The sequence below is a fragment of the Eurytemora carolleeae genome, unplaced genomic scaffold, assembly GCF_000591075.1.
Source record: "Eurytemora carolleeae unplaced genomic scaffold, Eaff_2.0 scaffold358, whole genome shotgun sequence".
Lineage (NCBI taxonomy): Eukaryota > Metazoa > Arthropoda > Copepoda > Calanoida > Temoridae > Eurytemora > Eurytemora carolleeae.
In genome coordinates this window covers 246,156-264,205 of record NW_019396328.1, presented here as the reverse complement: position 1 = coordinate 264,205, position 18,050 = coordinate 246,156, and the positions used below count along the sequence as shown (strand labels likewise).

Below are 18,050 nucleotides of genomic sequence, written 5' to 3'. Positions count from 1 at the left end.
TTGGAGCAAGGATGTAAGGCAAGAAAAGTTATTTCAGAAGTGTACGCATCTTTTGTATTGTCTCTGGGCGCTAATGTAAACACAAGACGGATGTCGAAGCCTGACATGGGATTCATCTTTCACATAAAAAATCAATGAAATATTCTGGACATGGGAAATTATTATGTGAATTATCAAAATTATCACAATGTAATGCTTTTAACCTCCTCGGATACTAAACGAACACTGATGCATCTATTATTGTTTACAAATTCCGCCCAGAGAGAACTGGTTTCAATATGTACACAGAGTATACACAACCGCAATTGACTTTCCTTGCATTACACCCTTGCTTTGGAGAGAGTGTCACTTAAAAGGAGTGACCGGCTATGTAAGGTAGTTGAACTGAGTATGCACTCAGTTCAACTACCTTACGTAGCTGGTCACTACCTTTAAAATAACGATAACAGTCCCTTCAATCCTTTAATTGGTAGTTTTCTAATTATAAATGATATTTAGGACCTGAGTTTGGCGGTGCTGTAGGGATACTGTTCTATATAGGGACAACATTCGCCGGAGCTATGTACATCATTGGTGCAGTCGAGATTGCAATGGTTAGTTTAAACTTACATATTGATTATATTTTTATATATATATTTATATTATTTGGACCTTGTTTTCCGGAGACAAGCCTTTGGGCCTTGTTTTTTTTCCAGAGGCAACTAGTTGGATCTTTTTTTCCACAACCCTTTGGACCTTTTTTTTTAGTTTGAGACAAACTTATGGACCTTATTGTTTCGAGAGACAAACATGTGTACCTTGTTTTTTGAGAGACACCTCTTTTTCCTTTTTTTTCGAGAGACAACCTTTTGAAACTTTTTTTTTCAAGAGACAACCTTTTTTTCAAAGACAACCCTTTGTACCTTGTTATTTTGAGAGACACCCCTTTGGACCTTGTTTTTTCCAGAGGCAACCCTTTGGACATTGTTTTCAAGAGACAACCCTTTGGACCTTGTTTTTTCCATGGACAACCCTTTGGACATTGTTTTCCAGAGACAACCCTTAGGATCTTTTTTTCTTGAGACAAATCTATGGACCTGGTTGTTTCGACAGACAAACCTTTGTACCTTGTTTTTTGAGAGACAATCCTTTGTACCTTGTTATTTTTAGAGACACCCCTTTGGACCTTGTTTTTTCCAGAGGCAACCCTTTTCCCATATTTTTTTTCCAGAGGAAACCCTTTTCCCATGTTTTTACGACAGACAACCCTTTTCACAGATTTTTTTCCAGACCCTTCGGTTCATGCTTTTTCGTAATTATAAAAGGCTTGGGATATTTGATCATGGAAAAATTATGTTAGTTTTCTACATAATTGTGTCATAAAGAAAAAAAGCTATTTTAATTTCAAAATCCCCCCTTGCAAAATTTCTAACTGCACGGTGCGCCTGACTAATGCAGTATCAAAGCAATTTAAAATTGGTTTCAGTACATCTTGCGTTAGAAGACTTTTAATCTCAACTTCCAATATTCACTGAAATTCAAACTTTAGAATTTTAAATTTGGTTTCAACAAACAAAATAAGCAAGTGAAACGTTTTCAAATATTTATTAAAATTTGAAAAAGGTTGTCAAAATTTATTGAAAGTAAACCTTTTTCATTTTTAAACTTTAAGAAGGAAAGGATTTCATCCAGGATTAAATTGTGTAAAATGCCACTTAACATGATTAAAGACGCATAAAATCTGTCACAAATAGTATCTAAATCCATTCAATCTGCTAGAAATAGTATCTAAATTCATTCAATCTGCTAGAAATAGTATCTGAATCCATTCAATCTGCTAGAAATAGTATCTGAATCCATTCAATCTGCTAGAAATAGTATCTAAATCCATTAAATCTGCTAGAAATAGTATCTAAATCCATTCAATCTGCTAGAAATAGTATCTAAATCCATTCAATATGCTAGAAATAGTATCTAAATCCATTCAATCTGCTAGAAATAGTATCTAAATTCTTTCAATCTGCTAGAAATAGTATCTAAATCCATTTAATCTGCTAGAAATAGTATCTAAATCCATTTAATATGCTAGAAATAGTATCCAAGTACATTACATGACATCTGCCATAGATAGTATCTAAATCCATTCAATCAGCTAGAAATAGTATCCAAGCGCATGACATCTGCCAGAGATAGTATCTAAGTCTACGACATCTACCACAAATAGTATAAAATCTACAAAGTGAAGTTTTAGTCCATAAATTCTACCACAAAGATAAGTGTAGAGTAGAACAAATTCAAGCTTTTTTTCTTTAATTTATAATTTATCTACGGTCATATAAAACCGAATAATTTTTTCATACTTCCCTTTAAAAATAACATTGAATTGTTTCCATTGAATTGAATTTAAGGTTTATTTAACTTTGCTTTAATTCAGGGTTATCCGCAAAGGATGAGACTTTAGAGATGGACTGTAATCAGTCATTTTTCTGACACTTGGTTTTCAACTGTAAACTTGTTCCTTTCCCAGCTAAATCATAAAGTGTTTTTATGATTTAGGTCCTCACTACAGTCTCATCCTGTGTTGTTAAACCTGTAGCACAAATATTATTATAAAGAGTTGATTGTTAAGGTGTATCTGATAGGACCGGATATGTCCCTGTTTGGACCGGATATCAACGACGACTTTGTCAAGTTCAACAACTATCGGGTGAGTAGGCTATTAAGGTGTAGGGTAGGGTGTAAGTAGGCTATTAAGGTGTAGGGTAGGGTGTAAGTAGGCTATTAAGGTGTAGGGTAGGGTGTAAGTAGGCTATTAAGGTGTAGGGTAGGGTGTAAGTAGGCTATTAAGGTGTAGGGTAGGGTGTAAGTAGGCTATTAAGGTGTAGGGTAGGGTGTAAGTAGGCTATTAAGAGTAGGGTTAAGTTTTGAACCATTTTTGTTTTCCCTAGCAGAGCATCAGGGTTAAAAAATTAAGGAATCTTAAATGGTATAAAAAGGATTGGAAGAACAAAGGTTAAGGTTGTAGGATGTGAAGGATGTGAAGGATGTGAAGGATGTGTAGGATGTGAAGGATGTGAAGGATGTGAAGGATGTGTAGGATGTGAAGGATGTGAAGGATGTGAAGGATGTGAAGGATGTGAAGGATGTGAAGGATGTGAAGGATGTGTAGGATGTGAAGGATGTGAAGGATGTGAAGGATGTGAACGTTATAAAGGATGAAGGATAAGGGAGTGTTAATGATAAAGAATAAAGGATGAAGAGCTAAGCACGAAGTATTAAGTATGAAGTTAGTAGAAGAAGGATATGAAGGATATGAAGTATATGAAGGATATGAAGTATATGAAGTATATGAAGGATATAAGGATATGAAGGATATGAAGTATATGAAGTATATGAAGGATATAAGGATATGAAGTATATGAAGGATATGAAGGATATGAAGGACATGAAGTATATGAAGTATATGAAGTTTATGAAGGATATAAGGATATGAAGTATATGAAGTATATGAAGTATATGAAGTATATGAAGCATATGAAGGATATGAAGGATATGAAGGATATGAAGGATATGAAGGATATGAAGGATAAGGGATAAAGAGTTAACGATAAAGAATGAAGAGTAAAGCCCGAAGGATGATGAATGAAGGGTTCTAATAGCCTAAAAACAAGGCATCTGCCAAATTCAGATTCATCTCTGCTTATACAAGGGTGTCCCAGAAATATCTCAATAACCTCCTCTGCTATATTTTTCTTCTGCAGTCCTGGTAGCTTGCAGGAAACGCTCAAGTCTCTTTATTTATCGCCCTGTAGATGTTTTCTCCGGTCCTACTAAGTATGTGCCACCCTGTGGATATTATGCATGCCCAACTAGATGCTCGAACATGTACTTAAGAATATATTTTTTGGCAAAGATCTGGATAATTGTCCTACAAGGAATACATTAAGAACTTATGGTTCGGATACATGTTACTAATATTTCAAGAAAATAATGTAAACTAGAGTTGAGAATGTATAAATGCTGGTAAATTTGAATTGGGTTCAGCTAAACTGAGTTGTAGTGTAAAATTATCCCAAAACCAAAAGGTTTTCTGGAAAGGACGAGTCTTTGTCACAATCTCAAAATTTCTAATATTTCAAACTTATGATTATTAGATCTAACAAAATGCATAGTTTAAAATATCTAATATCTACGAATTTGTGTCAGAGACTTTATTCCTTTAAATTGTTTTCTATGAGTAAATAAGATTCCTGGACCACCTTACAGAAAGTAGTTAAACCAGCCGTACATAGTTCAACTGTTTTTTTTAAATTCATAAATCTCCAGCTTAGGTCTTGCATTATCCTTGATTTTATCTTCTTCAATACAAATATATATGATGAGATAAAAAGGATCAAATGTAAAGTTTGAGTATTAAAATGTCCATGACCATATCTTTTTTCTTAAATTACATTGTTGACTATATTAGGTGTACGGTACCCTGCTACTGATCTGTATGGGGACTATCGTTTTCCTGGGAGTCAAGTTCGTCAACAAGTTTGCGGCAGTTGCGCTCTTCTGCGTCATAGGGTCAATCGTCTCCATCTTCGTCGGCGTATTTGTCAACATCCACGGCAACGACAAAGCACCGTAAGTTCTAGAATTTTTTTTTGAATATCCCCCCCTTCCCTTGGGGTTTATCTAAGAAATTTTCCATCCTCTGATTGATGATTCTACTTCTCTAATCCTTTGGATTCAATTTACTCAATAATATCAATACTCCATTTACCTCGTGCAGGGTTGTATATACCCAATATTATCAATACTCCAATAGACCTCTTTCAGGGTTGTATATACCCAATATTATCAATACTCCATTAGACCTCTTACAGGGTTGTATATACCCAATATTATCAATAATCCATTAGACCTCTTACAGGGTTGTATATACCCAATATTATCAATACTCCATTAGACCTAGTACAGGGTTGTATATACCCAATATTATCAATACTCCATTAGACCCTTCATACAGGGTTGTATATATCTTAAGGACTAAAAAATTAAATTCAAGAGACCCTCTATCAGAGTAAATTGCGGATTTCCGTTTAAATTGTCTGAATTAAACACTTTTAAAGCTTAAAACTCAACGATACTTCTACATTACTGAATAGGAAAAGCTTAAAAGGGTGCCTTGTGAATCGGGTTTGTCCCTCTTTAATGCCTTTCTCCCACCCTTTTCCTACCCTGCTCTTATTCTCTGTTCCCTTGAACCTTTCACCATATGATTTATCTCTAGAATTTGTAAAATAAATGTTCATGAAGATTAATGGAGTTTACGTTTACAATGTGAATTTAATAATTTTTATGGCTTTTTTCAAAAGAAAGTGGCCTGCGACTTGCGAGTACAAGGTACACTGAAAGTCCAGAATATAAGGCTGTATTTTTATGCTGTGTGTACTGGGTACTAGATATCATTGTAAATACAGAAAGTACACAATATTTAGGTTGTGTTTTCTGGGTACTAGGCTACGTTATGAATACAGAAAGTACATAATATTTAGACTGTGCTAGTGTATTGGGTACTATATTTCTTGATAAGTACAGAAAATACATAATGTTATGACTGTGTGGTTCTGGTACTAAATATCTTTATCAATACTGAAAGTACACAATATTTAGGCTGTGTTTACTGGGTACAAGGCTACTGTCCAAAGTAGCAAACTGTACTAAAGATCCTGTTGCAAGCCCAGATGTTTGGAACATGTACTGCGACAGACTCAGTAACTATACAGGTGAAAACTTTAGGCCAAAATATTTTTATTTGATTTAATTGGACTGTTCTTAAATTTAATCTGTTCCAAATTACATATTTAATCCATTTTCTGATAGATATTCTGATAAATCAGTTTTCTGGTTCCCCATTTAAATATCTCCTGTTCAGATATCCCGATGAATGAGACTACCCCTGACATGTACAAATGTGAAGAGTATTTTGAAGCGAACGTGATGAACATCACCCAGGGTATTCAGGGGATGTCGAGCGATGCTTTCTACAGGAATCTCAGGTCAGTCACGTGTGCTACCGCGGTTTTGGGTTTTAACGTTCAGTGAGAACCAGAAAACGTTGGATTTCTCGTCGTTTTCCATTTTTCTTTCAATTGTGAAAGTCGCTAAATATTTTGTAATTTGCAACTGAAATATTTCTAAAAGTTGCCTCTTGTACTTTCGTATTAGATATCAACGCTCGATCTCGATCTTTTTCTAATCTGCAGATTTATTTAATCCTTATAGGATATCACGTGAAGTTCCAATCAGAAGCCAAGGAATTTTGCTTTCAACCAATGAGAGAACACAGAAATTTCGAATTCCCAAAATCAAACAGATTCTGTGTTAAATTCAAAAGTGCCCACCATCGAGATCTAAGGATCTGGATTGTGTGCTTCCAGCACAAAAATTCTCAGCCCTGAACAGTTGTACAACATTGGAAAAGTACTATTCATTCCACAGTTTTATTGTTATAATTTAGGACCAGTGGGTGTAGAACCATCTGCCGGGTTTAGACGTAGTTTTTAAAATTTAATTTTATATTCGTGGTCGAAGGTTAAACCTCCCTTGGGGAAATAAAACAAATCTTTTTTCGAATAATTCTTTGGATTTTACTTATAAGAAGGAATCAGTAAATAATTAACTGTGTCCGTCCATTCAAACCCCCCAATTAGATACGCTCCATGCTGCCAGGTTATTGACTAATAATCCAATTTTAATTCTGCTCATTGTGGTTATTATTGAAAATGAAAATTAAAGAATGAAGAAACACTAAATCAAATATTGGAAGAATTTTTGTTAAATTTTGTTTCTGTGTCTCAGGAACAAGTATTATGATGCTGGGACAGCTATCTCAAGTAGTCCTCTGGAGACAGAGTACAATCTGGGCGGTAAACCGGCTAAAAACCAGGTAATGACGGTTACATGGTTTAAAGTACAGAAATTCCTAAAGGTTACATGGTTTCAAGTACATTAATACATACAGAGTACATGCATTCGAGTACATAATTACCTATCGGGTAAATTTTAAATGGATTCAAGTACATGATTATCTATTAGCTGTAAGTATATAAATACTTACAGCGTACATGGTTTCAAGTACATAATTATATACCGGGAACATGGATTAAAGTACTGTACCTAAAAGGTACATGAAATATGAATCAGGTACATGAATAAAATATCTGCAAGATACAAGGACAATGGTTTTTTCCTATAATTGTGCTTTTTTGCTTCATGCGCTGGTCAAAAAATTAATAGCAGCTTGTTTGTTAATCAATTTTTTTTGTTTTTTTTCCCTTCTCGATCTGTAAACTTTGTTATTTTATGATGAAGCAAGTTTTGCGAAAACTCTGTGGGGTTCAGTGATCTTATTGATGATCATTTATCAGACCTTTGTGTGTCAAAACATTGATAAAAAACGTCCCGATTCCTGAACCCAAACTTTATCAATTTAACATAGAAAAGACGGGTNGGGGTGTCGATTTTATTATTTGAAGACCGCTTGCATTTGGCGGAAACCATCATAAAATATTAAATTAGATCAGTCTAAGTTTAGTTTGTTCAAACAATGAATCTAAATATTCTTTGCAATATGCATGCGGTGCATAAAGCAAAAATCAATACACTATTAACCCTTTCCCGTGTTGTTTTTGATCCATAAAAACTACCTATCTCAAATTTACATATTTTAAAGGACTTGTAAAAGAAATGTAAATACAGAGAAAAAAGACAGAGCCCAACTGGGATAGGGTTAATAATAACTATTTATAACACTGTTATTTTGGTTCGCAGTGTTATAAAGTTTTTGGACAGAAATTTTCTCTTTTTTTGAAAAGGTTCAAACCTTTATAGATTTAATTTTGTCCCGAGCTTTAGCGAGGGACAAATTATAGTCTAAAGGCGAGAACCCTCGAGATATAGAGAAAAATTAAGTCCAAAAACTTTACAGCACTTCGTGATAAAATAACAGTGTTAGAAACAAAGCAAAAGGAAGTCAAAATATAAAGTTGATTTCAATTTTATTTTCATTTCAATTGAAAAAAATATTTTGGAAGTATCCTTAAATTTTTTGGAGAAAATCAGGGAGCCAATCAAAACTCACGTGCTATAATGTACAACTAATTGAACTTTATAGCACGATGATTACTTTATAGCACATTCATTATGAAATTCACGATGAAGTGAGGAAGAATGATACAGTTCACAATAGTTTCATAAAGTCAATTTATGCATAAAATTTATAATATATTTAATTTGCGTTTATTATTTTTTTTGAAAATTTGAGAAAAAAAATATTATGAAATATGCAAACTTTTTTTGTTATTATTTTATTATGAACAAAGAGAAAATGCTCACAGATAGATTCACAATTAAAAGTAAAATAGAAGAACAGCGGGATAAATAATTTCTACGTTTATAATGAACCTTGAAACAGAATTTATGGTTTAATAGATATTTCATTTATACCATTCAAAACTATAAAGATTTTTTGCTAAACTTTTTATTTTTCCTTTCTTGCTGAATTCTATTTTTTACTGTTGTGACTAGATAATCTTTATTCTATGTATTAAGTCCCTCTGGACACTTTTGTAATTATCCATCTATCTACTCCCAGGAATATCTAATTATCTATCTATCCATTCAATTTGCATTTAGAGAGTAAATCGTTCAATCTTTTATGCTTTTATGCTTTTATTTTGTCACAATAAATTCATTTTTCAAAATCCCTTCAATAGAAAATATTTAGATTAGTTTGAAAGAGAAAAAATTATAAAGTAGATACATTATCGATATCTAAAAAAGAGAATACAATATTGATTTGATACAATATGAATAATTAAAATTTCAGTTGCGTTATCTATAAAGTTTATTACTTTCCTTTTACAATTTATATAGTTATACAGTTAATACAGTGATTATCAGAAAACATGTCAGTGTTCTCACCTTTTATCACATTGTCTGGTAGTAATTTGTTAATATAAAAGGTAGCAGTAGTTCCAAAACTTTTGTTATTTTTCTTGCACGACGAAAAAGAATCCATTAGAAAAAACTACGGTGGTAGTCGATTATATCAATATAATAAAGACGTCTTTCGATTTCAATTTTGATTTATATCAAGCTTTTAAACAGCATGGATACACAAAAACGTGAAAACTAAGAGAAGCTGTCAATTAAAAAATAGTTGAATTACTTGTAAACTTGTAATACGAAAAAAGCTTGTTAATAATTAAAACTTAAATAATAAAGTCGTTTTCATTATACTGATATTGCTTATACACCGTATTAACCTTATTTTAATTGTACTTATTGGCTCCTGATCTTTAATAAGAACTCATTTGATTATTATTATATATGTATAATCAGTATTATATATTTCTATACTGATAAATAAACCTAAACATAATTTTGTAGCTAATCCAATTATTAAGGAATGCATGGCTTCCCTTATACAGGGTGAGTCAAGAAAAAAGGTGAATAGCGAGATCTTGTATATAATAAATCATTTTATTTTGGTAATCTCATTTTTGACTAATATGTATGAAATTTTAGAATTATTTTTTTGAAAGGCAACCATATGGACCATTTAAAAGATCCGCGAAACTATTTTTTACTCAAAATTAAATGAGTAGAAAAACATGAGTGCGAGAATATATTATTTCTATCACACCTTAAAATCTTAAACAGACCTGATGAGCTGTTTCGGAGAAAATGTGCGAAATTAAATTAGGAAAATCCGCAATTTTATTTTTGAAAATATCCTCTCGTCCCTATCTTGTTGCTGTAAAGTTATTGTCTGTTCTGTTGAACATTGAGGAGCCATAGCAGGCAGAACTATGCTTCTAAGGATTATTTCAACACTAAAATTGCGGATTTTTTAAAATTTAATTTCGCACATTTTCTCCGAATTTTAAGGTGTGATAAGAATAATATATTCTCGCACTTCTGTTTTTCTACTCATTTAATTTTGAGTAAAAAATAGTTACGCGGATTTTTTAAAGGGTCTATGAGATGGCCTATCAAAAAAAAAAATTCAAAAAATTCTTACTCAATTGTTAAAAGATAGATTACAAAATTGATTGATTGATTGATTGATAATCGTTTATTTCTATTACTGGTATCTTAAATCAAGAGTACAAAAATAAAATGATTTATTATGTTGCAAGATCTCGCTATTCACCCTTTTTTTGATCACCCTGTATTTCTTTTTTAAATCTAGCAGATCTACAGATCTATTTATCCATTTATCTATGTGTATATATACATACTACACAACTATCTCTTATCTATTTATCTATTTGTCTACATAGTACACATCTATCTCTTATCTATTTATCTATTTGTCTACATAGTACACATCTATCTTTTATCTAATTATCTCTGTGTCTAAATAGTGCACATATATCTTATATCTATTTATCTCTGTGTCTACATAGTACACTTATATCTTTTATCTATTTATCTCTTTGTCTACATACAGGGTGTCCAATTGCCAATTTTCAAATTCCTGTAACTTTGTTATTGTTTGAAATTGTTCCAATCTGTAAAAAAAATTGAGTAATCAAAATATAAAAGTTTATTTTGTATACAATGAAAATTCACAATTCTAATACCAAAAAATGAGTAAATTTAGTTATTTCATTTGAGCCATATTCCGATATTTCTTCTATATGTTTCTTCTAATTTATTTATCTATAATTATTTATCCATCTATATATCTAGGTTACAGTTGATATTTTGGCAAGTTTCACCCTTATTGTCGGAATATTCTTCCCTAGTGTTACAGGTAACCAGGTTTTTATGCACATTGTACATACGACATTGTAAAGTGCACATTTATATTTTACAATAACATTGTTAGTAATTAGGACGACGACAAAATAGTTTTTTTTTTCTAAAAATACTCACTTAAGAAATTTAGAAGGTCAATAAATTTAATAAGAGTTCAAATTACCGCTACCGCTACCGCAGCTACAGCTACCACTACCACTACAGCTACCACTACAGCTACAGCTACAGCTACAGCTACAGCTACAGCTACAGCTACAGCTACAGCTACAGCTACAGCTACAGCTACAGCTACAGCTACAGCTACAGCTACAGCTGCAGCTGCAGCTACAGCTACCGGTACCACTACAGCTACCACTACCGCTACAGCTACAGCTACCGCTACAGCTACAGCTACAGCTACAGCTACAGCTACAGCTACAGCTACAGTTACAGCTACAGTTACAGCTACAGCTACAGCTGCAGCTACAGCTACAGCTACAATTTTTACTTGGCACTATGATTTGGTTTTGGATAAAGTCTCTTGTAAGATTAATGTCAAATCTGTCTTGAATTACATTTATATTTAAATATAAACCAGTTATATCTGGATTATTTCAACTACAGTTGGGGGAAGGGGAAAGTAAAATTAATTTTTAATGTAAAACCAAAATAATTTAATTTTAATTGAATCAATGAAAATATACGGTTAAAATATAATTGATGTAAAACAAGGAAATTTTAGAATTTCTTAATGAAGTTCTAATAAAATAAAATAATAAAACTAATTTTGAAAAAACGAATACTCCATGCCGTATTTTTATAATACAATGGTACCCATAAACCAGTGAAAAGGAAGACGACTTTTCCGTCAAGTTGTAAGTGTGAAGAATTCAATTAAAGACAGCAAGTGAACAGAGTCATGGACCCATTTTACTTTAAATTCGATCTTTAGATAAGATTGCTTTGAATGTACTCTTCCTATTCCACTGTTTTTTGAGTCTCAATGTATGTTTGATATAAAAAGTAATATGTGTATGCTATGGCAACATTCAATATAGATATAATGATAAAAAATCATTTCTCCCTGCCAAAAACACCAGAGCATTACTAGGAATAACAGAATTAATTGCTAGGAAAGAATTCCCTGATATTCTAAAGGTTTAATGTAAATAAAGAAAAGGTTTTAAAAACTGTAGAAAGAATATCGTCTTTATTCTTTCTTGCACTAAAAAATATCATTTTTGATTTTACAATTTTTGTAAAAAATATTCAGGGCACTCTTAATGTAATAGTTCTGTTAAATATTGAAAAATCATCTGTTACATTAGAACTATAAGAATACTACTGCTTTACTGGTTCTCACTGTAGGTTTTCTGGTTCTCACTGTAGGTTTTCTGGTTCTCATCGTAGGTTTTCTGGATCTCATCGTAGGTTTTCTGGTTCTCACTGTAGGTTTTCTGGTTCTCATTGTAGGTTTTCTGGTTCTCATTGTAGGTTTTCTAGTTCTCACTGTAGATTTTCTGGTTCTCATCGTAGGTTTTCTGGTTCTCATCGTAGGTTTTCTGGTTCTCATCGTAGGTTTTCTGGTTCTCACTGTAGGTTTTCTGGTTCTCATTGTAGGTTTTCTGGTTCTCATTGTAGGTTTTCTGGTTCTCACTGTAGGTTTTCTGGTTCTCACTGTAGGTTTTCTGGTTCTCACTGTAAGTTTTCTTCAGAAAATGGTATGCAATATCCTTTTTTTAAGTTGCAGCACCAACATCTTTATGAGAAGAATCAAAATCACTCAACAAAAAAAAGTTTTAATAAATGGTGTAAAGTCCTATGCAGAAATATGATTTTATCAAAATGTCACAGACTGGAAAAAATGTTGTAACTGGATTTCTTTTTACAAGATTAGAATAACCCCGAGGCTGATCATAATCCGATATGTTCAATATATTGAATTCAATAAATCAAATTTAGAGTTTGAAATCTAAGTTCATTTATAATATATAAGAAGGAATAAGAATAAGACGATAAAACTTTAAATGAAAACAATCCAGACACGTCTGATTCTAAACATGATCCTTTAGATATTTGTTCGATCAAGAATGAATGTCATCTCCATATTTTCTCTCTGGGGTTTCTTCAGCAGTGACTTGTGGATTTTGTGCTGCTGCAGAAACAATAGAGAAAATTATCATGATTTAACACTTTTTTTATCTAGAAATCTATAAAAAACGACAATATCTTCAACATCTTGGATCTGCTAAAGGATCAAAGATTACTATTGTGAATCAGACACACCCCTCTTTAAATAGAAGGAAACTTAGAAATTACGTTTACAGTCTCTTTAATATATAAATGTATCTAGGTATAATGGCTGGATCTAACCGTTCTGGTGACCTGGCTGACCCGCAAGCTAGTATACCTGTTGGAACCCTGTGCGCCTGCCTCACGACCTCCATCACCTACTTGTCCTCCATCCTCTTCTTCGGTGCAACCGTAGATCCTCTTCTTCTTAGAGACAAGTAAGTTGGGATTATTAGCGCAAGTAGATTTTAATTTAGTTTTAAGTTTAAGAGGTATTGATCATTGATTTAGGACAAAGTTTGTAAATATTTACCTGCGAGTAAGTAAGTTTGATTTCCTCAGTCTTGTAAAATGGAAAATGGAAACTAGCGGAGTTACGAGGTTGAAATGTAACAACAATAATACTGCATGAGAAGTCGAGATCTCAGTGTTTTGTTATATATATATGACCAAACCGTTTAATTTTGAAATCAGATAAAATCAAAGAAAACATATTCAGATCTCAAAGGATATTTTTTAAACAATATATGCAACTCTCTTAAAGTTCCAAATAAACACTGATTATTGTATTTATATTCTTATTAATATGATTAATATGTAAGAAGAATTGTATGATGCTCTGCTTTTTCTTTTTCCTCGGTTTAATTTGTTGCAGAAACTAGGATGAATGGTAGGGTTTGGATATCAATATAAGCCGGAGGGGGGGGGATTAAAGGTGTAATCCTCAAACTGTTATCAGCAATCTATCTGGGAAAATAAAAGGTTTACATGGGATGAGTTGAACAAAGTTTTCTTCTATCTGCAAATTTAGTTTTCTGTTCTTAAAGAGTTTTCTGTTCAGTAGTAATTTAAGTTTTCTGTTCAGTGGCCATTTAAGTTTTCTGTTCAGTGGCCATTTAAGTTTTCTGTTCAGTGGCCATTTAAGTTTTCTGTTCAGGAGTCATTTAAGCTTTTTGTTCTCAGTGGCCATTTAAGTTTTCTGTTCATTGGCCATTTTAATTTTCTGTTTAGTAGTCATATAAGTTCTCTGTTCAGTGGCCATTTTAGTTTTCTGTTCAGTTGCCATTTTGGTTTCTGTGCAGTAACCATTTTATTTTCTGTTCATTCGCCGTTTAAGTTTTCTGTTTAGTAGCCATTTAAGTTTTCTTTTTAGTAGCCATTTTATTTTCTCTTCGGTATCAATTTTAGTTTTTTTTTCGTTTTAGTTTTCTGTTCCGTAGAAGTTTTCTGTTTTTTCGGAAAAGTTTGATATTTAATCGGTGGTGGGTGGTAGCTAGAATTATGATCTTTTCTGTTTATCCACTCATCTTCGCTCTTTCATAAATTTTCTTTCTTCTCTCTATCTCGAAAACTTGATAGATTAAGACATATATTGTTCATAATCACGATCATGGGTAGAAACATACTTGCTAAAAAAGAATCCTGCGAGAGGCTGGGTTCGATTCTTAGTTTAATATATTTATGTTGTTCCTTTTACTCTGGTCTAACTTGGTCTAAACATCCTGGTTTGATTTCAGGCTAAAAATAGTAAATAACAATCCACAAAATAATTATCCATAGATTTAAATTGAATGATAAATTGATAAATTGATGCACCGTTAAATTGATAATTCTTGTTTTGGGATATAACCACCCCTCAACCAAGCCAACCATATAAAACCACGTGGACAGGGAGCAGATAGAATCCCCAGGCACTAGATATAACTGATGCATACAAAAGTGTTCTGAAAAAAAGTTTATGAAACAAAAAAAAACATCATTAAATCATAATTTTTTGTTTGCTAATTGTCATTTGTCATGTACAAAAGTCGGCAATAATATAAAATATTTCTTTCTGATTTTATACTGTGGAATCCCAAACTATAAGAATTCCAAACGATAATAATCCCAAAAGAATGTCAACCAATGATGGGATTGGAAGAATTGGGATTGGGATGAGGATTAGGAAGTTGGAATAGGTTAGATGCGGACCAAGTTGGGAGTAGATAAAATAGCTGGGAATTGGAATGAGTATGAACTAAAGAGAAAGTTGGGATTGGGATTCAAAGAATGTTAGGATGATAAAATTGGGAGTTGGAGTAATTGGAAAGATCGCGTACTGAATAGATGTTTTATGGGGACCAATGTATTGGAAAGAGAAAAAGTAAAATATAGAAGTTTAGAACAAGGATACAGCTACAATAAGATACGTGTATATATAACTATGGAGAATAAGTAATATAGTGGATAAAAATGTTAATAAGGAGTAAAGACGACATTTTGGAAGGAATTAGCGGATTATTGTTAAGTTGGAATAAGAGAGAGAAAAGAGTATAAAAACCATGATTAGAATCATTCAATACTCTGAAACAGTTCATGAAACAGTTCAGTAGCCATTTTAGTTTTCTGTTCAGTAGCTATTTTAGTTTTCTTTTCAGTAGCCATTTTAGTTTTCTGTTCAGTAGCTATTTTAGTTTTCTTTTCAGTAGCCATTTTAGTTTTCTGTTCAGTAACCTTTTTTTCTTTTCCAAACCAAATTTTATTTTCTGTTCATTACTCATATTTTAGTTTTCTCTTAATAGCAGCCATTTTAGTTTTCTGTTCAGTAGCCATTTTAGTTTTCTGTTTAGAAGCCATTGTATCTTCTGTTCAGAATTCATTTTCTTTAAAACTCACAAAAGTCCGATAATCGTTTTAATGTAATACTTTAAGGGATTGTAAAGGCAGGTTTATTATCCTTTAAACCTGGTTTTGATAATGTTAAAAAAAAAGTAAAAAATGTGATTTCTAGGTTTGGTCAGAGTATCGGTGGAAGCTTGGTTATCGGAAATGTTGCTTGGCCTCATCCTAAAGTTATCGAGATTGGATCTCTGCTATCTACTATTGGAGCCGGACTACAGTCCCTTACAGGGGCTCCTAGACTTCTACAGAGTATTGCTAAGGTATATGTCCTCCTTGTGTTTTGACTGAAGAGGAAATGATCTCGCTTTCCAATTTGGACAGTTTTAAAACGTAATGCTTAATTACCTTATTAAAGTTATCTCTGCAGGATATGACTAACACGTGATATTAATAGGAAATAAATTAATCCGTAGATCTTCATAAGATGGAGATCAATTGTCTGGCTTCTGATTGGCTGTTCATAAGATATCTGATTGTCACTTCACGGAATATCGAATTACGCAATAATCATAAATAAATCTGTAGATTAACTGTTAACAAAAGCTCAAGCATTGATCTCAATATTTACAATACAAGAGTTAACACCAATTCAACATGTCACACGGAAATTTACTATCTTTTTATTTCTCTTTTCATTTTGAAATGTTTTAATTACAACTTTTCATAAAAATTTAAAACTTCAAGATTGAAATACAACTTCAAAGTCAATTTCTTCAACCCCCATGAAAACTTGAAAGTACACTTGGAACCTTATATTTTTGTTTACAAATAAGTGTACTGCAATTTGTATTATTAGTATGAACAAACCTAGACTGAGCTTTGTTTACATTCCTCACAGCACACTTTCAATATGTAAACACAGATATTGGGGATTACATTTAATAACTTTTCGTTTATTAAATACATCAACTTTTTTACTTAAATTTTTGTGTGTTTGATTTTTGAGTCTAAAATGATGTAAATATAATTTTTAATAAACCAGTACAGTGATGACAAACTTAAGTTTTTTTTTAAGAATTCTATTATTTTTGAAATCTTTACAAATAGATTATTTTATGACCGAGTATTTGTTAAGGATGGTATTATCCCGTTCCTTGAGCCTGTAGCAGTGGTCAGCTCAAGGAATGAGCCGGTCAGAGCTCTCATGTTGACCATCTGTATCTGCCAGATTGCTGTACTCATTGGAAATGTCGACGCTATTGCACCACTTCTAAGGTGGGTTTATTTTATTCAGCAAACTTGAAGTTCGATACCTAACCAGGGTCGGGGGGGAGTGGAGGAATACCACCATTCATGATTTGGTGTTCGTAAACCACAGATTATACAGATTCACAGAGTAAACTAACAACAAAGTGACTAAATGCACTCTAAAGCATCTGTCCCTCAAATTTTCCTTTAAAAAAACTGTTTTCGGCGGGCAAATTTTATTTTGACCATTCACAAACCTTCCCTGGGTGTAATGGATACCAAAAAAGGGTCACTTTAGGTCTGTCTTTCCATTTATCCCCTTATCTAACAATTCATTCCTAAATCTATCTAATATTGTGTATTGCAATAACTGGCGATTTAAGCTTATTAATGAACAGTTTCCATTAAAGGGTAATGATCATGTTTAATGTTCTGTATCCTTGGTTTTATATATGAATATGAATAAACATATAAAAAAGATGATCCTTTTTATATTTTTATATTGGGCAGCAATCGTGTACTCAGAAAAAGTACACAGTGAACTTTCTTATGTTTACAACAACAGCCTGTTGGGACTTATTCAAGTGTTATTATGGGATTTTAGTTGACCATCTCTGGAGTGTCCACTTTTATTTCATAGAATGATGGATTGTCTGCTGATAATAATAATAAAAATATAAAAAAATATAATTCGATATTTAGGAATTGGTAGTTAAGCATATCAATAGATATTTAATGATATCGGTAAGTAAGGAAAAATTAAAACGTTATTAGATAAATGTTTTTATGAAACTATTGTGATAAGAAGAATCATCATGTAGGCAATAAAAAGAATATAATGTGAAAATACTGTTTATGATTAATCAATATACAGGATAGGATATGATTCGCATCAGTCGGTGACTTTTATAACGATGTCTAAGTAACAATAATAAAGATATTGGGGTTCTTATCTTTAAAGAAAAGAATAATTTCTGTTAATATCCATCATTGTCTTTGCTGCATAATTTCAAACTCATGACAACACGTTGACTTTGACTCAAGAGTCCTTGATAGGAAATCCCATTTCTTATATTTGATTATTTCATCTGCGAATTGTTTTTTAATGTAACTGAAAACTTTGCAAAAGAAAC

At 32.3% G+C, this 18,050-nt stretch overlaps 1 protein-coding gene across 4 annotated transcripts in view; it reads left to right on the top strand.

Moving 5' to 3' along the window:
* Nucleotides 1–18,050, top strand: part of LOC111701030 (solute carrier family 12 member 4) — a 68,408-nt gene that overhangs the window by 21,740 nt on the left and 28,618 nt on the right. For all 4 annotated transcript variants that reach the window (XM_023472143.1, XM_023472142.1, XM_023472141.1 and 1 more), the window contains exons 9-18: nt 499–593; nt 2,609–2,686; nt 4,448–4,608; nt 5,641–5,753; nt 5,903–6,026; nt 6,829–6,916; nt 10,729–10,792; nt 13,130–13,286; nt 15,839–15,989; nt 16,805–16,944. In XM_023472143.1, coding sequence (XP_023327911.1) covers nt 499–593; nt 2,609–2,686; nt 4,448–4,608; nt 5,641–5,753; nt 5,903–6,026; nt 6,829–6,916; nt 10,729–10,792; nt 13,130–13,286; nt 15,839–15,989; nt 16,805–16,944 — 1,171 coding nt within the window. The remainder of the gene's footprint in view (nt 1–498; nt 594–2,608; nt 2,687–4,447; nt 4,609–5,640; nt 5,754–5,902; nt 6,027–6,828; nt 6,917–10,728; nt 10,793–13,129; nt 13,287–15,838; nt 15,990–16,804; nt 16,945–18,050) is intronic.